General features: G+C 39.9%; 1 protein-coding gene across 32 annotated transcripts in view; it reads left to right on the top strand.

The window, feature by feature from the left end:
- The window catches only part of ANK2 (ankyrin 2), a 711894-nt gene that overhangs the window by 499277 nt on the left and 188824 nt on the right, over positions 1-23793 (top strand). For 28 of the 32 annotated variants that reach the window (XM_040328781.1, XM_040328751.1, XM_040328698.1 and 25 more), the window contains exons 5-9: positions 891-989; positions 7773-7958; positions 10903-10926; positions 22317-22415; positions 22777-22875. In XM_040328781.1, the coding sequence (XP_040184715.1) occupies positions 891-989; positions 7773-7958; positions 10903-10926; positions 22317-22415; positions 22777-22875 (507 nt within the window). The remainder of the gene's footprint in view (positions 1-890; positions 990-7772; positions 7959-10902; positions 10927-22316; positions 22416-22776; positions 22876-23793) is intronic. The other 4 variants (XM_040328844.1, XM_040328730.1, XM_040328906.1 and 1 more) reach the window with 1 other exon arrangement.

The following is a 23793-nucleotide window of genomic DNA, read 5'->3' as shown; positions in this document are numbered from 1 at the left end:
TTCAGGTTTCATTCATAGAAACTGTAGTATATTTAAAGCCTGTGTCACATTTAAAGTCTAAGTTTGCTCAAAATTTTAAAACAGAAATCAGCCCCAGGGGCATTATTTACAGTACTATGAATTCATTGTGTTCCTTGTACTTCTGGCTCCTGGATTCCTTGACATTTTCTTGAAATTCCTTGAAATTTTCTTCCAACACCCTCATACCCTTGCCTTGCCCTTGGTGCAGTGGGGTAACCGTCCTCCATAGATCAGGTTTCATTCATAGAAGCTGTAGTACAGTAGCTAGGCAAAAGGGTGGGCATAGTCAGGCACTATTGAGCAACGTCTGTCACTGCTCTTTCAGTTTTTTTTTAACCCCCACTGCACCACGCGATTGTAATAGCAAGGGTAGGATGGGCTTATATGGGCTTATATGGGCTGATATACATTTCAATGAATATAGGAGCTAGCATCACAAGGAACACATTGGATTCATAGATTCACAGTAAGCATCATTCCTTGTGCTGATTTTTATATTTTTGAATTTTGACCAAACTTAGGCTTTAAATGTTACAAGTTCAAGCAGCTACTGGACTAATTGCTAAATATGTTAACTCTATCTATCTATCTATCTATCTATCTATCTATCTATCTATCTATCTATCTATCTATCTATCTATCTATCTATCTATCTATCTATCTGTCTATCTATCTATCTATCTATCAAGTTATTTAACTACTTGGAATATTTGCTCTCTATTATAGTGAACAGTTTCCTTTTCAATAATGATTCTGTAGACTATGATGGATGTCCAAGTTTTTCAAATATATATATATTTTTTCCTGGATTCCTAGGAGAAGCTACGATCACCATTAAATGATCATGTTCTCTTTTCTTTTGCTTTCAGAATGGATTTACCCCTCTCTACATGGCTGCCCAGGAGAATCACATTGAAGTTGTAAAATATTTGCTGGAAAATGGGGCCAATCAGAGCACTGCGACAGAGGTAAATGGAATAATGACTTTTGGGTGACGGCCAGGCAGTTGTGTATGACTTTGTACTCTGATATTTGATGGTTCTTTAATTAAAAGAAAATGGTCTGCCTAGATACAATACAGTATATCAACATTATTTCTATATGTCTTCAATTATCAGGTCTTCCTTCTATCCTTAACACATATGAATATCTATTATACCTATTCTTTCTGTGTTATAATTTCCTAGTCTCTTTGGATCCTATTAGAACATGCTCTATAATATCTTGACTCTTCAGATGCTTTCTGTTCTGCTATAACATTTTCCAGTACAATAATGGAAGCACTTTGTGGGTTTCAATAATAGATCACAAATCAAACCTGAGGCATATTGATGGTGTTCAGATAAAGGTAAAATTGGTCATCTGCTCCACTGGTGGAGCATAGGTCATTGGACACAGTGATAAGTTCTAATATAGGAATTGTTACCTTTTCAGATCATGCCCCTGTATCAATAAATTTAAATAGAGGGAGTGCAAAGGAGAAATAATATTTGGAGACTTAATGAAGATCTAATACAGGGTGTAAAGGTCGCAGACAGAATTAAAGAGGAGTTAGAGCTGTATTTTAAAACAAATAGCTCAGAATACATGTCAGAATCATTAGTATGGGAGGCTCACAAGGCTTACATTAGGGGAATCCTGATCGCAATAGGAACAGCGAAAAAAAAGGAGAGCAGGAGGAAAAGTGAAGAGTTACATAAAGTATTCTATGATCTCGAACAGCATCACAAACAAACAGGCAATCATGAAGTAGAACGTACCGTCATCCTAAAAAGAGAGGAATTAAGAGATCTTATGGAGCAGGAAAATAGAACGGCCCTCTATAGACTTAAGAAGGAGAGGTATCAATGGGGTGATCTGTCAGGAAAATACCTATCCAAACTGTTAAAAAAATAAATCGAGGACTAACTTCATTGAGTGTGTACAAACGGGTAATGATGGAAAGGTATACACAACCCCTGAAATTGCAAGAGTATTTCATGAATATTATGGGAAGTTGTACTCGATAACCCAAAGAGACCCCCCAGACAAAGTAAAAATGAGGTCAGACAATACTAAAAAATAATAATAAAAAATAGGCCTAAAAAAAATACCAGCGGATAAATTTAACATCTTAGAAGACCCCATTTCGGAAGCAGAAATACAGGAAAACCTAAAGGAGTCCCATGCTGGGAAAAACCCAGGTCCAGACGGGCTGTCGACAGTATACTATAAGAAGTTTAGCGATATTCTGGTACCCAAGATGTGCTCCTATATGAATGGTATCGGCGTTAATTGGGAGATTCGCCGCAAACCATTGCAGGCTACGTTAACCATAATCCCTAAGGAAGGCAAGGACCCCTCTCTGTGCTCCAGTTACAGACCCATCTCACTACTGAATGCCGACATGAAGCTGTTCGCTAAAATATTAGCAGGCAGAATGAAGTTAATAATGAAGGATCTGGTGCATACCGATCAAGTGGGTTTTATCCCAGACAGGGAAAGTAGGGATAACAGTATTAGAACGCTCCTACTGATACAAAAAAATAAAAGAAAGTAAATCCCCAGGTCTCCTACTGTCAATAGAAGCTGAAAAGGCGTTCAACAGAGTAGATGGGGATTTCTACAGAATACATTGGAGGCATTTGGGGTGGGACCTAAGATGTTGGGGATGGATAAATGCTCTTTATAATCACCCAACCGCTAGAGTTAAAATAAATGGGATAGTATCAGGGCCTTTCGAGATGTTTAATGGGACCCGACAGGGGTGTCCCCTGTCCCCTTTATTGTTTATCCTATCTCTAGAACCACTGCTGGCTGGGATTAGAAATAATCCCGACATCAGGGGGATACGGATAGAAGAAGAGTAACATAAACCCGCGGCGTATGCGGATGATATTCTGCTCTATATAATGAACCCTACGATAACTCTCCCTATCATATTAAAAACTCTTAAAACATATGGGGAGGTATCAAATCTAAAATTAATCCCCTAAAATCAGAAATACTTAACATAAGCGTCAAGGCACAGGCGGAATGTAGATACAAACAGGACTTCCCATTTATTTGGAGATACCGAGTTAAAATATTTAGGAGTTAATATTACATCATCACCTGAGTCAATCTACCAACATAACTACATTCCATTACGGAATGATATTACAACGGATTTAAACAAAATCGCATCCAGACAGAGGTCTATGATAGGGAGAATAAATAGTTTTAAAATGCTAACACTCCCTAAGATTTTATATAAACTGCAAATGTTACCGATCTCACTTCCCGGAGCATACTTTAAAACACTAAAAAAAGCTATTAGGTAGGTTGGTATGGCAGAATAAAAAACCCTGCATAAGTATGGCAATATTAACAAGAGATAAGGCACATGGAGGTTTGGGGGGTACCGGACAGTAACACATATTACAAGGCAATTCATATGGCACGGGTGGTCGATTGGGTAAAAAAAAATAATGAGAAAAGGTGGGTTAAATTAGAAAGTAGTATGAGTAAGGCTACATTAGGGAAAGAGATTTGGATCCCTAAACATTTTAGAGACTTAAACGAGCACACGCACATGATCACACTGACATCAATGTCAATTTGGGATATGGTACACAAAAAGGAAAAATGGGGATACAATTCCCCACTAATCCCACTAAGCGATACAAATTATTTTGCACCGGGGAAAGCAAGATTGTTTGGTAACTGGATAAAAAAACAGAATGCACAATTAAAGGACATTTTAACCACTTAAGGACCGCCTAACGCCGATATACATCGGCAGAATGGCACGACTGGGCACAATCACGTACCTGTTCGTCCTCTTTAAGTGCCCAGCCGCGGGTCACGCGCGCGCCGCGGGTCACGTGCGCGCCCACGACCCAGTTCGAAGCCCTGTGACCGCGGCCGCGGGATACGCGGACCCGATCGCCGCCGGAGTCCCACGATCAGTCACAGGAAACACACCTTCCCCATTCTTTACAGTGGCAGTGTCATTGATCGTCTGTTCCCTGATATAGGGAAAGACGATCAGTGACATCACAAGTCCAGCCCCGCCCCCCTACAGTTAGAAACACACATGTGGTCACACTTAACCCCTACAACGCCCCCTAGTGGTTAACTCCTAAACTGCAATAGTCATTTTCATAATAATCAATGCATTTTTATAGCACTTTTTGCTGTGAAAAGACAATGGTCCCAAAAATGTGTCAAAATTGTCCGATGTGTCCGCCAAAATGTCGCAGTCATTAAAAAAAAAAAACGCTGATCGCCGCCATTAGTAGTAAAAAAATAAATTATTAATAAAAATGCCATAAAACTATCCCCTATTTTGTAAACGCTATAAATTTTGCGCAAACCAATCGTTAAATGCTTATTGCGATTTTTTTTACCAAAAATAGGTAGAAGAATACGAATCGGCCTAAACTGAGGAAAAAAAAAATTTATATATTTTTTCGGGATATTTATTATAGCAAAAAGTTAAAAATGTGGATTTTTTTTTCAAAAATTTCGCTCTATTTTTGTTTATGGCACTAAAAATAAAAACCGCAGAGGTGATATCAAATACCACCAAAAGGAATCTCTATTTGTGGGGAAAAAAGGACGCCAATTTTATTTGGGAGCCACGTCGCACGACGCCGCAATTTTCAGTTAAATCGACGCAGTGCCGAATCGCAAAAAGGGGCCTGGTCCTTTACCTGCATATTGAAGTATTTGACTTAAACAGGTGGCGGTATGCACAGCTGAAACACTTTGTAGAATCCCTCCCTTATCCGATTAGGCCGGAGGGTAATCTGCTTCCACTAGAGCGCTTGTGCTCAGCGGCAGACGGAAAGGGAGGGATCTCCCCGATTTATACAATTTTGATCGGCCTAAAAATACTGGGGCCACCACTGTATATTAAAAAATGGGAAGAGGAGTTGGGAACAGGTAAAACTGAGATAGATGTTGGGAAAATACTAAAGCTGACACATACCACATCAACCAACTGTAGTTTGATAGAAATGAATTACAAATGCCTTGCACGCTGGTATATAACCTCGGACATAGCACATCACTATCAAAGGGAAACCTCTAAACTTTGTTGGAGGGGTTGTTCGGAACCGGAAACTATGTCGCACTTATGGTGGTCATGACCAAAAATTAAAACATATTGGAACAAAGTGATATTAGTAATAGAAGAAATTACTGGAATTAAAATACCAGAGGAGCAGTGGGTATGCCTGTTTCACAGGGCCAAAATGCCTATCAAACAGTACATGAGAACCCTACTTCCCCATTTCCTAAACGCAGCGAAAAGTTTGATTCCCAGACAGTGGAAGGATCCCAAGAGCCCTACGGTGAGGAATTGGTTATGTAAAATAAATAATATTTATTATACGGAACATCTAAGGTTTATTGGGGAGGGAGGAGAACGGGGGTTCAAACTGAAATGGCAAGACTGGCTAAAATATATGCAGACACAGAGATTTAAAGAAAGGATGGTATAGAGCAGGAAGGAGGATAGGTAAAGGGAGACATGACATGAGATGGTTGGTCGGAGAGAAGAGGGTGGGTAGGATGGGGGGTGGGGGTAGGTTTAGGGACGGGTTTTATTAAAACCGGAAAATTAAGTAATTTTGTATAAATTGGGCCGGTACAGGCTATTTGACTGTGATTGAAATATTGTATGTACTTTATATTCAATAAAGAGATGGAAAAAATGGTCATCTGAACATTATAGCAGCAGCAGAAGCTGGAGCATTTAAGCTTGTTCCATTCTCTTTTTTTATACAAAGTCATAGGTCAAATGTCTGAGGACCATTATTGTCCTACAATCCTGGTAGCACATTGTTGGAAGCCTGTGACTGCTTTCTTGTAGTTGTACTTAGGGAGTATTCTGTGATGACTTAACATTCTGGTACTTAGTCTTGGGAAGATGGTTCCAGATAGCCTCTTGAATAATAACATGCTTACAAATGGTTAATTCTCTAGCAGTCATAGGAAGATGTCTTCAGTAACAAAATGAATTAAAAAAAAACAGCATTTAGTGGTTTAAGTCTGAGCATCAAGTTCTCACATGCAGGGTAATAGCCATCACTAATTAGAAATAACTCAAAACAAAATGGAAACTTTAATTTTATTAAATTTACAAGAAGTGGTAAATGACATTCCACTAAGCATTAGATTTCCTCATCTAAATCAATAATGGGACTGTTTCATTATCTGACTGCAGAGGATAATATCAAAGAAACCTTCTCAAGATAAAAGTCTATTTTGCCAGATTACATTTTTTCAACACTAGACTTTTGTTTCTTATACATTTTACCCAGGCAAGTTCCCAGGAGTTCATGATGCGTACAGCATATTAACATATATGAGCGGGTGGAAGATTTTTGGGTAATGGTACTGAGACATGAAGCACGACTACCAACTAGGTTACTAAAGTTCAGATAGAGGCTCAGAAGTTGCACATGTGTTTTCTTCAACTCTAGAATATGAGTTACCGTATTTTTCGCTCCATAAGACGCACCTGACCATAAGACGCACCAAGGTTTTAGAGGAGGAAAACAAGAAAAAAAATATTCTGAACCAAATGATGTACTAAAATATTTAATATTATATTACTACTATAGGTATGTGGTGGACACAGTAATACCAGCTCCCCTATCAAATCAGCTCAGCTACACTATACCTGGGTGGTGGACACACAGCAACCTCCCCCCCTTCCCAGATCAGCTCAGGGTGGCAGGGCAGACACAAACACCCCTTCAACCTCTTCTATCACAACAGCTCAGGTGATAGACAGTGGATACCATGCCAGCCCACACCTCCCATCCCCCTTATCACCAGCTCACCTCAGCGCACATCTCCTCTGGCTATCTCTCAGCATCAGATACACCCAGGCAGCTGCTAAGAAGGAGGACTGAGGACATATTTTGCAGCAGCAGCAGTGGCCAGTGGAGAGAGGCAGGAAGTGATACTGGACCAGACCACAGCGCCGGGGGTGTTCCAGCTGAAAACAAAAAGCCAACCAGGGCTCTTGTCACTTGCAGGATGGTGTCACATCTTGCGGGTGTCAACTCACCTGGGTGCGGAGCGCACCATTATAGAAACGCCGCTGACACCCCCCATGTTTTGGCACCTGGGGCAGTCCGCCTCCCCCTCTCCACTTGGAATGCCCCTGCCTTACATCTCACATCCTGTCCTCTCTCTCTTACACAGAGAAGCCGAGTGTCTGTATTCTGACATGGCGGCAACGATGGGGGGGGGCGGAGCCTGTGCAGTATTCACTCCATAAGACGCAGGGACACTTTCCCCTATTTTTTGGGGAGGAAAAAGTGCATCTTATGGTGAGAAAAATACGGTATGTAGAAGAGAATTAAGTCAGAAGCAGAACTGCTATATCAATATTACTGGACAATATTGCAATAGGCAGTCAAGACTGCTGAAGGTTCACAGTACTGATGGGTTGTTATTGAAGATAAGTTGTTTCCAAATATGAACTACTCTTTGTGACCAACATAAATGCCATTACGTAGACCAAATATCATCTGAGCTACAAATCCATGGGCTTTTAAATATAGGAAACACCCAAGTCATCTATAAGATATAACATCATGTACATATAAATGTGCAGGAAATGTCCATTTGAATGAATGAATGAATGAATGAAAAACTTATAAAGCGCGGCGCATGCGAACTGAATCGCTTCTGGGCGCTAGTTGTTCGTGTCTCATTTAATTTTAGCAAGACAGCAATACATAAGACTCTTTACCTTTTTGTATTATCAGGATGGCTTTACTCCACTGGCAGTGGCACTGCAGCAAGGACATAATATGGTGGTAGCAATCCTCCTGGAGAATGACACTAAAGGGAAAGTTAGACTGCCTGCTCTCCACATTGCTGCCAGGAAGGATGATACAAAATCTGCCGCTCTCTTACTTCAGAATGACCACAATGCTGATGTTCAGTCTAAGGTAACCAACACTTTTCTAGCAGCAAAGCAACAAGTATTTATTAATAATGGTACAAAAGAAAACTGACTTTCTTAAGGTTTGTGAGAGAATATTAGGCTTTAGGATAATCTCATCTTTGTGCTTATTGTGCACATTGTATAATGTATAATCTAAATGTTACCAATAGTCCCAGTGTTCAGACAATGAGCCATTCAAGAGCAACATTTATAAAGTAATGTAAGCTTCTTCAACTCCAGTAGCCATGTTACCTATGAAAAGTATATAATTCAACAGCTGTTCAGAAAAACTGCTAGTGAAAACAGCTGAAACGTTATATGCAAGAGAAAACTGATAAAGGTCAATAAAGATTAAGATGTTACTAAACCCACAACAGTAAAATCAGTCTGTATATGCATTAAAGCATGCTTGTTATACTCACTGTAGAACCTAAGGGGTTAATCCTCTGCATTGTGTATAAAGGCTGTGTGATCCTGTCTTCTCTGATCCTCCTCTTCTTTAACTGACTCCAATCCATCTCGTGATAGAACAGAACATTAGGAGTCAGGCTGCACATGCTTAGTTTGGTGTGTGAAAAAAAATGTTGGGAACAACTGCGCTAAGATGAAAGGTTGAGATTGATAAGCAGCAATTAAATTGTGTATAAGCAAATTATGAACAAGTGAAAAAAGGGGGAGATAATTGCGCTAAACTCTATTGTGCACTTGTGTCAAATTGTGACCAAATGTGTGCAATTAACGAGCAAATCTACACTGGAGGTGTAGAATTGTCCTATAGAACCAGGGGATCCAGTCACCTGTTCCCACTGGACACTGATGAATGTGAACCCAGTAGTCAATGATGCTGGGATGTGTCAATCTTGACTGCAATTTGACAGAGTCAAGGGGCTGTGACTACCAGACCCTCTCAGGCAGTGACTATTTTAGGCCCAAAACAGTGCAGTGATGTACCATATATCTTAAATAATAATATTATAGAAATAATATACACAAAAGTTCCAAGAGCCGTATTGGCAATGTTGGCTGAGATTAATCACAAAATTAATATTCTGTAGAAAAGTCCATACAGTCCAAATTTGGAAATTAGATAATTAATAAGTCCATATGGTTGTAAACACCCGTGAAATTCCAGAAACTGAAAACCAATTGTGAATCCACCACCAGTTGTGCAGGCTGCTTACCAGAACTTCAGGTCCTGCCGGACCACTATCAACTTATGTCTTAACCCAGTTTATTTATGGCAGTAGTGTATCCTCCACTTGCACCGAAGCCAAGCCGTATCCAGCGAAGGGTATAGAAAACAAGACAGAGCTCCACATGGCATAAAATCCGGGTGATTTATTTTAAAATAACATAATATGAATAACAACTCACATTTTGTAGATAAAAAAACAGCAATTGGCCTGTAACGCCGGCCGGACGTATGCAGGAACAACAGCCACTCGCTTGGAGAGATGAGGGGGATGGCGTCCACACGTCACTCACTCCACCCGACGCGTTTCGTGACAAGATCACTTCTTCTCGGGCTACCCCGAGAAGAAGTGATCTTGTCACGAAACGCGTCGGGTGGAGTGAGTGACGTGTGGACGCCATCCCCCTCATCTCTCCAAGCGAGTGGCTGTTGTTCCTGCATACGTCCGGCCGGCGTTACAGGCCAATTGCTGTTTTTTTATCTACAAAATGTGAGTTGTTATTCATATTATGTTATTTTAAAATAAATCACCCGGATTTTATGCCATGTGGAGCTCTGTCTTGTTTTCTATACCCTTCGCTGGATACGGCTTGGCTTCGGTGCAAGTGGAGGATACACTACTGCCATAAATAAACTGGGTTAAGACATAAGTTGATAGTGGTCCGGCAGGACCTGAAGTTCTGGTAAGCAGCCTGCACAACTGGTGGTGGATTCACAATTGGTTTTCAGTTTCTGGAATTTCACGGGTGTTTACAACCATATGGACTTATTAATTATCTAATTTCCAAATTTGGACTGTATGGACTTTTCTACAGAATATTAATTTTGTGATTAATCTCAGCCAACATTGCCAATACGGCTCTTGGAACTTTTGTGTATATTATTTCTATAATATTATTATTTAAGATATATGGTACATCACTGCACTGTTTTGGGCCTAAAATAGTCACTGCCTGAGAGGGTCTGGTAGTCACAGCCCCTTGACTCTGTCAAATTGCAGTCAAGATTGACACATCCCAGCATCATTGACTACTGGGTTCACATTCATCAGTGTCCAGTGGGAACAGGTGACTGGATCCCCTGGTTCTATAGGACAATTCTACACCTCCAGTGTAGATTTGCTCGTTAATTGCACACATTTGGTCACAATTTGACACAAGTGCACAATAGAGTTTAGCGCAATTATCTCCCCCTTTTTTCATTAGTTTGGTGTGTATTGCTAGAGCTTTTTTTTTTTCTTGGGAGGGTGCATGTGATCAGCACAGGGCCAATCAGCACTGTCCAGACAGATGGTTAAAGGAGAATGAAAACTCCTCTTACAAGCTTTAACCAGACACTGATAGAAGTCACGTAACTGCTATATACTGCTGATGAGAAAAGGTATTTAGCAGTTTATATTTACTAAAACAATTGGACTTTCATGTCCTGTTTACTGTGGGAGACCAGATATAGTGAATGCAGGGTCCTGGGTTTAGCAACACTTTAAGCTTGACATGATTTTTACTAAATTCTTCAGTGACATTCAGTCCCCTTCAGTCCTTTCTCTATAGGAATAATAAGGCAGCTGTGAGGAAAGGGTTAATGTGAGGTTTGACAGAATGATGGGGCATAAAAAGTGTGTCCAGTTACATAGTGGATAGGAACATTTCCAACTTTAACAACACTGTCGGGAGTCATTAGCAGCACTGATAATAATATAAAACAGTAATACAAGTGGCACTAACCTTTGCTCTTTTTCCAAATCATGCTACTTCAGATGATGGTGAATAGGACGACAGAGGTATATACACAATCTGTTCTTTCTCATTGCATGCATCTATTCCAGCAATAATTGCTTACAATTATTTTGTGCTTGAGTATTATATTTTCATTTATGTTTTCTCTGCAAAGTGCTGTTAAAAAATATACTTCCTGCAGAAGTAATGTTTTATTTGTAATGAGCTTTGATGATGACAGAGTCAGTTATTCCTGAATGTATGTTCAGTGTGACAGAAGGATGGTGGGAGAATTGAGGGAGGAGAGAGTGGGTGACACAGAAAACAAGCATTTCTCAGAAGAACTGAACATTATATTTAAGACCTGAACCAAGGATTAGGTGGGACACTTTGGGTAACCGTAGTACTAACTACGACTAATTGCTAATCGGGTTTGGAATGAGCCATGAAGCACATTGGGTAATCAAATGATGGATTTACAAGGATTTGGGGTATTCCACACTTACTTATTAGATGGTACATTTAGGTATGGAATATACCTTAAAGCGGATGTTCCGCCAAAAAAAATATTAAAAGCCAGCAGCTACAAATACTGCAGCTGCTGACTTTTAATAATACTTACCTGTCCTGGAGTCCAGCGCCGTCCGCAGCAGATGACGAGCGATCGCTCGTCACCCTGCTGCTCCCCCCTCCATCCACGCTAAGGGAACCAGGAAGTGAAGCGCTGCGGCTTCACTGCCCGGTTCCCTACGGTACATGCGGGAGTCACGCCGCGCCCGCCGATTGGCTCCCGCTGTGTGCTGGGAGCCGAGTGTTCCCAGCACACAACAGGGGGGGGGGGTGACGGGATGTGACGCAATGCCCGTCTTTTGCCCGTGAATGCCGGGCCGGAAGCGGGTGCAAATACCTGTCTTTAAATGTGACACCGGAGGGGGGGAGGGTTCCGATCAGCGGGACTTCACTTTAGGGTGGAGAACCGCTTTAATTTAAAGGCAGAAGGCCATGGGTCTCCATACTAAAGACATGGACCCAAGATAACAGAGTATTTTCATTGTGATCTCTTAACATTTGCTAATTTCTACAATTTGGCATTTGCTACCGATTGAAGATGTTTGTGTCGGCTGTCACATCACATTTGGGTTTGCAGGGCCCACCATTAAGTTCAAAGGCCTTACAAAGGTTCTCAAATAATGTGTTTTACATAGTAGATTTTATACCTTACATAAGCAATAACCTATAGATAATCAATTTAGTGTTTTTTTTCTTAGGCTAGGTTCACCCCTGTCCATTTCCATGTTCATTGTCTTATTGGGGTACATTGAAGAGTGTTTATCACATGTGTTGTCACGCTTTTTCAGCATGTTTTAATGCATTAACTTTTCTATGGGCTTAAAAATGCAAGAAACTTAAAGGGTTTGTAAAGGTTCATGTTGTGCCATTCATCCACGACCATCACCTCATGTTGCAGCATGATAATGCACAGTTGACAGTCCCATGTTGTAAGGATCTGTACACAATTCCTGGAAGCTTAAAACATCCCAGTCTTGCATGGCCAGCATACTCACCGGACCTGTCACCCATTGAGCATGTTTGGGATGTTCTGGATTGTTCCTGCCAATATCCAGCAACTTTACCCAGCCTTTGAAGAGGAATGGACCAACATTCCACAGGCCAAAATCAACAACCTGATCATTTGAGTTCAGCTCATGATAAACAGGGGCAAACACAAAATTGTTGCGTTTATAATTTAGCTCAGTGTATGTGTATGCATCCCAGTGTGTAAAAACAAGTTGCCCGCTGAACACTGTGAGAATGTTTACCCCACACTGCCTAACGTGAACCAAAAAAACAATGAAGTGCAGCACAATTACATATCAAAAATAAACAAAATGCTAAATTTGAAAGTATATACCATATTTATCGGCATATAACACGCACAGGCGTATAACACACACCTTCATTTTAAAAAAAGGGAAGTTTCAGGAAAAAAAATACTTACATTTTAAATAAAGAACTTTGAAGCAAAATAAGGGTCAGTGCCCATCAATGCAGCTTGATCAATGCCAATCTACAGCTTCACAATTGCCCATCAATGCAGCTTGATCAAGACCCATCCGTAGCCTCATAATTGTCCAACAATGCAGCTTGATCAATGCCCATCTGTTGCCTCACAATTGTCCATGAATGCAGCTTGATTAATGCCAATCTGCAGCCTCCCCATTGCCATGAATTCAGCCTGATCATCAATGCCCATCTCAGAGAGGGGGCGGGATGAGCGCCGTCAGATTACATACAGCGAGAATCTCCTGCTTATTCGGCGGCCTCTTTAATACAAAGTCCCACCTCCTGAACCGGCTTCTATGATAGACAGAACACTGGTCCAATGCTGGCCCAAGGGAGACGGGACTTCCTATTACAGAGGCCGCTAAGAAAACAGGAGATTCTCCTTGTATGTAATCCCCTCCCCGTTCTCTCCAAGGCAGCCCAAATTGCAGTATCAGCATATAACTCACACACACTATTTGCAACCGATTTGCAGGGTGAAAAAGTGAGTGTTATACACCAATAAATACAGTATATAAAAGTCTAATTTCCAAGATATAGCTCTAATCACTAATGTGACAAAAAAATTATGTGCCTTTATCTTCACACCAAAGAAATCTCTGTTACACCCGTGTACGCCACCTTGTGTGAATACAGTCTGCTAACCTCCTCCATAGACCTATTTGCATGCATTGAGGTAAAAAATAGCTTAAATCCACCCACATCAGGGACTAGTATGAAAATGTAGACGCCAAGTCCTGGTACCTCTCAAATTCATAAACAGCTCACAAACATATTGTGTGTATGAAAAGAATTGAGGAAACAAATAGCGCCCACTGTATTTATTAAAACTCCATAAAAAACATTACTACTACACTTACAAAAGGAAAAGCACCACATAACAGCTATTAACAACATTTGCACATTGTGTAATGGTAAAGATGTTGTACCAATCTCACCACCCATCAGTTCCAATATGCCTGCGTAGTAATGTCATTGGCTGGGCTCCGTCTTATGTCTGGGGGTTTGACTTCATCACTAGGAGTGCACGTGTGTTACAAAGATTTCTTTGGTATGAAGATTAAGGACACATCATTTCTTGTCACGTTGGTGATTGGAGGTATTTCTTAGGAGCGTGGACTTTTCCTTAAATATATGCTTTACATTTTTGAATTTTGTTTATTTCTGATATGTATTTTTGCTGCACATTATTATTTTATTGGCATTGCATCTGTTCACAGATGCCAAGTGGCTGTATCAATAATATTGCCATTAATATTGTCAAAAGTATTGGGATGCCTGTCTTTACACTCACATGAACTTTAATGGCATCCCAGTCTTAGTGTGTAGGGTTCAATATTGAGTTGATCCACCCTTTGGAGCTATAACAGCTTCAACTCATCTGGGAAGGCTCTCCACAAGGATAAGTAGTGTGTCTATGGGAATGTTTGACCATTATTCCATAAGCGCATTTGTGTGGTCAGGCACTGATGTTGGAAACTGTTCCCACAATGTTGGGAGCGCTAAATTGTTCAAAATATTTTGGTATGCTTACACCCTAAGAGTTCCCTTTAACTAAGGGGCCAAGCCCAACCCCTGAAAACCAACCCCACACCATAAGTACCACAAGGACCATAAAGACATGGATGAGCAAGTATGGGGTGAAGGAACTTGACTGGCCTGCACAGAGTCCTGATCTCAACCCGATAGAACACTTTTGGGATGAATTAGAGCAGAGACTGTGAGGAAGGCCTTCTCGCCCAACATCAGTGCCTGACCTCACAAATGCGCTTCTGGAAGTATGGTCAAACATTCCCATAGACACACTCCGAAACCTCGTGGACAGCCTTCCCAGGAGAGTTGAAGCTGTTAAACAGTGCCTTGAAAAAGCATTCATACCCATTGAAATGTTCCACATTTTGTCCTGTTACAACCAATTACATAAATATAGTTTGTTGGTATTTTATGTGATAGAACAACACAAAGTACATAATTGTGAAGTGAAGGGAAAATGATAAATGGTTTTACAAATTTTTTACAAATACATATCTGAAATGTGTGGTGTGCATTTGTATTCAGCCCCCTTTACTCTGAGGCCTCGTACACACGACCGAACATGTCTGCTGAAACTGGTCCACGGACCAGTTTCCGCGGACAGGTTCGGTCGTGTGTAGGGCCGACCGGACAATTTTCTGGCCTAGCGGACAGGTTTCCAGCGGACAAAAGTTTCTTAGCATGCTAAGAAACTTGTCCGCTGGAAGCTTGTCCGTCGGACATGTCCGATGATCAGTACGACTCATCGGACATGTCCGCTGGCCCGAGAACCCGCGCATGGCGTCAAAGTGATTCGACGCATGCGTGGAAGCATTGAACTTCCGGGTTTGCGGACGTGGCGGCATCAACGTCACCGCCACGTCACCGCGCTGTCTGTCCGCGGGGATTTTGGTTTGATGGTGTGTACAACCATCAGACCAAAATCTCCGAGCGGACATGTCCGATGAAAACGGTCCATGGACCGTTTTCATCGGACATGCTCGCTCGTCTGTACAAGGCCTGATACCCCTAACTAAAATCTAGTGGAACCAATTGCCTTCAGAAGTGGCAGCATCATGTTGTAGGAATGCTTTCCTTCAGCAGGGACAGGAAGCTGGTCAGAATTGATGGGAAGATGGATAGAGCCAAATATATAGCCAATATAAAGCCTATCTTAAAAGAAAACCTGTTATGATCGGAATTTTCGACAAGAAAAGTTTGATGTGAGCTTTTGGTTGGAAATTCCGACCGTGTGTAGGCCCCATCTGACTTTTTCTGTCGGAATTTCCAACAGAAAAAATTTGAAAGATGGCTCTTAAATTTTCAGATGGGAAAAGTTCTTGTCGGAAATTCTGATCGTCTGTATGCAATTCCAACGCACAAAAAAACACTTGGAATCAAGTCAACACATGCTCGAAAGCATTGAACTTAATTTTTCTCGGCTCGTCGTAGTGTGGTACGTCACCGCATTCTTGTCAATGGGAATTTTGTGTGACCATGTGTATGCAAGACAAGTTTGAGCCAAAATTCAGTCGGAAAAAAATCCACGTTTTTCTTGTCAGAATTTATGATCGTGTGTACGCGGCATTAGAGTCTGCAGAAGACTTGAGATTGGGGCAGAGGTCCACTTTCCAGCAGGACAACGGCCCTAAATATACAGCCAGAGCTACAATGGAATGGTTTAGATCAAAGATATTTATGTGCTTGAATGGCCCATTCGAAAGTCCAGACCTAAATCCAATTGAGAATCTGTAGCAAGACTTGAAAATTGCAGCTTACAGATGCTCTCCATCCAATCTGACAGAGGTTTGACATTTTTGCCCATTCTTCTTTGCAAAATAGCTCCTCTCTAGATGTGTAAAGCTGGTAGAGACATATCCCAAAAAGACTTGCAGCTATAATTGCAGAGAAAGGTGGTTCTACAAAGTATTGACTATTGATAAAAATTCACATATTTATTTGTAAAAAAAAATTGAAAACCATTTATCATTTTCATTGCACTTCATAATTATGTGCCACTTTGTGTTTGTCTATCACATAAAATCCCAATAAAATATATTTACGTTTTTGGTAACATTTCAAATGGTATGAATACTTTTCAATGCACTGTAGATGCAAAGGGTGGCATTAATGTGCGTGTAAAGGCAGCTTTCTCAAAACTTTTGACAATATAGTGTATGTGTTTTAGCACGTTCCATCATACAAATGTGTGACCAGGACCATAGAAAACATGCATTTAACCACTTAAGGACCCCTTCACGCCGATTTACGTCGGCAGAATGGCACGGCTGGGCACATCAACGTATATGTACGTTGCCCTTTAAGCCCAGCCGTGGGGTCGCGCGCGCCGCAGGCACGTGCACGCGACCCAGTCCGAAGCTCCGTGACCACGGCCGCAGGGCTCGCGGACCCGATCGCCGCTGGAGTCCCGCAATCGGTCCCCGGAGCTGAAGAACGGGGAGAGCTGTGTGTAAACACAGCTTCCCCGTTCACTGTGGCGCTGTGATCGATCGTGTGTTCCCTTATATAGGGAATCACAATCGATGATGTCACACCTACTGCCACACCCCCCTACAGTTAGAAACAGACTTGTGGTTAACTCCCAAACTGCAATTAGCATTTTCAACGTAAACATTGCATTTTAAATGCATTTTTTGCTGTGAAAATGACAATGATCCAAAAATGTGTCAAAATTGTCCGAAGTGTCCGCCATAATGTCGCTGATCGCCGCCATTAGTAGTAAAAAAATCATAATTAATAAAAATGCAATAAAACTATCCCCTATTTTGTAAACGCTATAAATTTCTGCGCAAACCAACCGATAAATGCTTATTGCGATTTTTTTTACCAAAAATAGGTAGAAGAATACGTATCGGCCTAAACTGAGGAAAAAAATGTTTTTTTAGATATTTTTGGGGGATATTTATTATAGCACAAAGTAAAATATATTGAATTTTTTTCAAAATTGTCGCTCTATTTTTGTTTATAGCGCAAAAAATAAAAACCGCAGAGGTGATCAAATACCACCAAAAGAAAGCTCTATTTGTGGGGAAAAAAGGATGCCAATTTTGTTTGGGAGGCACGTAGCACGACCGCGCAATTGTCAGTTAAAGCGACGCAGTGCCGAATCACAAAAACTGTCCCGGTCCTTTAGCTGCCTAAAGGTCCGGGTCTTAAGTGGTTAATGGTTTTACTTTAGCAAAATATGGTGAAAGTAGATGCTGTAAATTTAACAATGGCCTTCCACACCAGATGCACATATCTGCAACCCTGGGTTACAATATCCCCTCCGCCCCACCACTCTGACATACCCTTGCTCTCTGCAGAACCTCTGAAAAATGGAGTGTGTCTAAACATGTGTTAGCAACAGTAGCACTCAACAAAAAGTGCCATATGCTTGTATGGTAGAATACTATAGTATTATTAGTGATGGAAGAGCAGGAAAGTGAGGTTAACTTTTTATTATTCATATACAGGTAGTGCAGAATTATTAGGCAAGTTGTATTTTTGAGGATTCATTTTATTATTGAACAACAAACATGTTCTCAATGAACCCAAAAAACTCATTAATATCAAAGCTGAATATTTTTGGAAGTAGTTTTTAGTTTGTTTTTAGTTTTAGCTATTTTAGGGGGATATCTGTGTGTGCAGGTGACTATTACTGTGCAGAATATTAGGCAACTTAACAAAAAAAATATATATACCCATTTCAATTATTTATTTTTACCAGTGAAACCAATATAACATCTGAACATTCACAAATATACATTTCTGACATTCAAAAACAAAACAAAAACAAATCAGTGACCAATATAGCCACCTTTCTTTGCAAGGACACTCAAAAGCCTGACATCCATGGATTCTGTCAGTGTTTTGATCTGTTCACCATCAACATTGCGTGCAGCAGCAACCGCAGCCTCCCAGACACTGTTCAGAGAGGTGTACTGTTTTCCCTCCTTGTAAATCTCACATTTGATGATGGACCACAGGTTCTCAATGGGGTTCAGATCAGGTGAACAAGGAGGCCATGTCATTAGTTTTTCTTCTTTTATACCCTTTCTTGCCAGCCACGCTGTGGAGTACTTGGACGCGTGTGATGGAGCATTGTCCTGCATGAAAATCATGTTTTTCTTGAAGGATGCAGACTTCTTCCTGTACCACTGCTTGAAGAAGGTGTCTTCCAGAAACTGGCAGTAGGACTGGGAGTTGAGCTTGACTCCATCCTCAACCCGAAAAGGCCCCACAAGCTCATCTTTGATGATACCAGCCCAAACCAGTACTCCACCTCCACCTTGCTGGCATCTGAGTAGGACTGGAGCTCTCTGCCCTTTACCAATCCAGCCACGGGCCCATCCATCTGGCCCATCAAGACTCACTCTCATTTCATCAGTCCATAAAACCTTAGAAAAATCATTCTTGAGATATTTCTTGGCCCAGTCTTGACGTTTCAGCTTGTGTGTCTTGTTCAGTGGTCGTCGTTTTTCAGCCTTTCTTACCTTGGCCATGTCTCTGAGTATTGCACACCTTGTGCTTTTGGGCACTCCAGTGATGTTGCAGCTCTGAAATATGGCCAAACTGGTGGCAAGTGGCATCTTGGCAGCTGCACGCTTGACTTTTCTCAGTTCATGGGCAGTTATTTTGCGCCTTGGTTTTTCTAAAAGGTTCTTGTGACCCTGTTGACTATTTTGAATGAAACGCTTGATTGTTCGATGATCACGCTTCAGAAGCTTTGCAATTTTAAGAGTGCTGCATCCCTCTGCAAGATATCTCACTATTTTTGACTTTTCTGAGCCTGTCAAGTCCTTCTTTTGACCCATTTTGCCAAAGGAAAGGAAGTTGACTAATAATTCTGCACACCTGATATAGGGTGTTGATGTCATTAGACCACACACCTTCTCATTACAGAGATGTACATTACCTAATATGCTTAATTGGTAGTAGGCTTTCGAGCCTATACAGCTTGGAGTAAGACAACATGCATAAAGAGGATGATGTGGTCAAAATACTCATTTGCCTAATAATTCTGCACTCCCTGTATATGAACATGTATGAATATGTATTAAATATTAATTAAATATATTAATATATAAATATTAATATTAATATTAAATATATAAATATAATATTAAATATTTAATTAATATTAAAAACATAGCTGATTAAATCCTCAATGATGTTCTTTGGACAATTCCTTTAATCGGTGTATAAGGAAACATTTTTGTTTTCATATTCTGTATTCTGTATCTTTGCATGCCATTCACATCAGCAAAGAAGATAAAAGGTTTTATATATATATATATATATATATATATATATATATATATGTATATGTATATATATATATATATATATATATATATATATATATATATATATATATATATATATATATATATATATATGTATGGAATTGCATACTGTGCTTCATTTACTGAGTACAAAATATATACCTTATGAATTGTCATCCTATTTGAACAACCTTTACAAAGAGTACATAAATCTTCATAGACAGCTGACGTATGTTAGTGTATAAATCGAAATAGTTAAAAGCCAGGCAGCAAAGCTCTGTGCTGCATTGCAGGGAAGCTGGATGAACAGAAGTTCTACACGCCCAGTCAATTCCAGCATTAGCCTACGCTTTCAGGCAGCAAAACTGCACATTCAAACAATTGCAGTGCTGACAACAGCAGACAAAACTAAGGCAAAGACTGATTTACCAAGTGATATATAGTTTAAAAGCCTGGATACCTAGACAACTGAGTATATTCTAATATATTATCTATATCTAATATAAAAAGTATCCCTTTTGCTCAGTTTCTACCTATTCCTTCACCCTACCATGAACACATCTTCCAATGTTCTTAGAAAAAATGAGCACATTTACTCCAAAAAACATTTCAGACATTAAGCCCATTGTATGCATGCTTATGCTGATATTTCAAATAACCTTAGCTGACCAAAAAGAGAAAAAAAAGACAATCATTGTCATGCGTTCATTAACACAATAACTACATTTAACACAATGGCATAAAAATACGGTGTACACAACAAGGCTAATCAGTACCGAACACACAAAAACTTACTTGGAAATCTGTGTAGTATAGCGAACAGGCTTTACAAGTTGTACAATATGTACAGTAGTTTTAAGAGCAGCATGGCTTTTGTGGAATTCTGAAGACCTTCCTAAATATCTTGACCAAGGTGTAGCGCACGCACAATCTCCTATATCATTATAGTACCGAGCCTTTCAATCAGCAATATTTTAAGCAATGAGATAAGACTCGTTTTCCAATATGCCATAGAAGAAATAGTTGTCATTTAAGACTGGTCCACATTGACCAGTTGTAGCTTGGCCAGGTGCCTCTTTGCCTGATCAGCTCTAAAGCCCCATACACACTATCAGTTTTCCTGATGGTTTTCTCTTTAGGTTTTCCAAAACCATCTAATATGAGGTCAAACCTTAAGCGTTTCAATTTGAATGCAATCAGGCAGGTCCTTGCACTACATGGTTTTGGTAAACCTGAAGAGAAAACCAGCAGGAAAACTGATAGTGTGTAGGGGGCTTTACAGAACTTGTTCAGAATATAGATCAGGATACAAAACAGGTATTGCTGCCTAGGTTAAGACTTTAATAACCCCCCCCCCCAAAAAAAAAAAAGTTGGAATTCATGGTAGAGACGCTGTTCACACTATATAGGGTTGATTTACTAAAGGCAAATAGACTGTGCACTTTGCAAAGTGCAATTTCACCCTGCAAGTACAGTTGCTCCAGAGCTTAGTAAATGAGGTAAAGCTTCACTTTGCAAAGAATACCCAATCACGTGCAAGGAAAATTTAAAAAACAGCCTTTTTGCTTGCATATAATTGGATGATGGAATTCAGCAGAGCTTTTCCTCATTTACTAAGCCCTGGAGCAACTACTCTTTGCAAAGTGCACAGCCCACAGTAAATCATCCTCTATATGTCACATTATCATGAGCACTTGATGTGCAGTGTGAAATACGGTACATCTGAAGATTACCATGCATTCCTGATTTACTTTGTGGATTTTTAATAAAGTCAGTGACCTTATCTATATTTTACACCTGGCGAAAATGATAGTGATTAAACACAGTTTTTGAATTTGTCCTAGCACATTTAAAGTGTCATTGTACTGTGCAAAAACAGTACAAGTAATGCAGAAGCTTTGTTGTAGTTATCATACTATGTCTAATCATATTTAATCTACTGTCTTGATCTAACTTTTGAATTTGAATTTGTGGGAAGTAGTAGGGATTGTACATGTTGACACCATACCTGGAAATATCAAGTGTTTATTTCTAGCTTATTAACAGGTTATGATTGTATTACTTAGTATGTAATTAATTATTTTAGTATGTCCGTGAGAGAGGGTTTATTGGTCCCCTATGTTGAAAGTATTTATCCAATGTTGTATCATAAGCATAAAAGCATACATATATAATTCCATATTCGTTGTATAATACTTAAAGGTAGACAATTCTTAAAAACTCTACAGAACATGCATATAACTAAATCAATCGATTGGTGGACCCTGCTTACCCCATTGTGTCAACTCAGATTTTATATTTAACCTCATCTTTTGTTAGATTGAATCCTAAGGCTGCAGCTTCTTAATATGCATACTACTAGCCATTATTTTTTCTGCTTAAATACCCTTCATTTATCCTTTACATTGAAAAATAATTTGCACTTGGTCCACATAACTCCTGCTCAGATTAATTTGGCTGGTTACTGCCTAACATTTCTATTATCTTACTGTCTGTTAAAATTTTAGTAGACCCCTTATTTCTTCCTTATATAATATGAAATGATTTCTGAGTTTCGCTGCTTAAATGTTTTATTGTCTTTCATTACACAGAGTGGCTTCACGCCGTTACATATTTCTGCACACTATGGAAACGTCAATGTTGCTACACTCTTGCTCAACAGAGGTGCTGCTGTGGACTTCACAGCCAGAGTAAGAAAAGTTATTACAATTCATGCCTTTCTGATAGTTCATCTTTTTAGGCCAAATAGTTTTTCTGTATTTTTTTGTTATTCAGTCAAATCTTATTCAGCATCATATCTTACCATTAAAATATAACAATAATTGCATGTGAAATATTAATATGTAATAATCATCTGCAATGCAGGCAAGTAGTTACCTTTGCAAGATAGCATTTATATATGTTTTCAGTCACTTTAGTTTGATGTTCAGTGGCAGCTTGCTTTGCAAGCAAATATATTTTATGTTTTAAGCTAGGAAAATATATTAAAAGCAGTAAAATCTGATTTAGACCTAGGTATGATAAAACTATTTTTTTTCTCTGGATGCACAGAATCAGATTACCCCTTTGCATGTGGCTTCTAAAAGAGGAAATACAAACATGGTGAAGTTATTGCTAGACCGTGGAGGACAGATCGATGCCAAAACCAGGGTAAGATATTTCTTATTATTCATAGGTGCATCTCTAAAAATTTGAATATCATTAAAAAGATTATTTATTTCAGTAATTCAATATACAAAGTGATTCATTGCACACAGGGTGATATATTTCAAGAATTTCTTTATTTTAATTTTGATGATTATGTCTTACAACTAGTCAAAACCCCAAATTCAGTATCTCAGAAAACTAGAATATTACATAAGACTATTAAAAAAAAAAGGATTTTAATACAGAAATGTTGGCTTTCTGAAAAGTATGTCCATGTGCAGTATAGTATGAACTCAAAACTTGGTTTGGGCTCCTTTTGCATGAATTACTGCATCAATGCGGCGTGGCATGGAAGCGATCAGCCTGTGGCACTGCTGAGGTGTTATGGAAGCAAAGGTTGCTTTGATAGCGGCCTTCAGTTCATCTGCATTGTTGGGTTTGGTGTGTCTCATCTTCCTCTTGACAATACCCTACAGATTCTCTATGGAGTTTAGGGTAGGCATGTTTGCTGACCAATTAAGCGCAGTGATACCATTATCATTAAACCAGGTATTGGTGTCAGTGTGGACAGGTGCCAAGTCCTGCTGGAAAATGAAATCAGCATCTCCATAAAGCTGGCCAACAGAGGGAAACATGAAGTGCTCTAGAATTTCCTGGTAGAGGACTGCATTGACTTGGACTTGATAAAACACAGTGAACCAACACCAGCAGATGAAATGGCTCCCCAAATCACCACTGCCTGTGGAAACTTCATACTGGACCTCATGAAACGTGGATTCTGTGCCTCCCCACTCTTCCTCCAGACTCTGGGACCTTGATTTCCAAATGAAATTCAAAATTTACTTTCATCCCGAAAATAGGACTTCTGACCACTGAGCAACAGTCCAGTCCTTTTTCGCCTTAGCCCAAGTAAGATGCTTC

Source organism: Rana temporaria, chromosome 1 (genome assembly GCF_905171775.1).
Source record: "Rana temporaria chromosome 1, aRanTem1.1, whole genome shotgun sequence".
Lineage (NCBI taxonomy): Eukaryota > Metazoa > Chordata > Amphibia > Anura > Ranidae > Rana > Rana temporaria.
The sequence above is the reverse complement of the archived record's forward strand: the minus strand, read 5'-3'. Positions and strand labels throughout refer to the sequence as shown.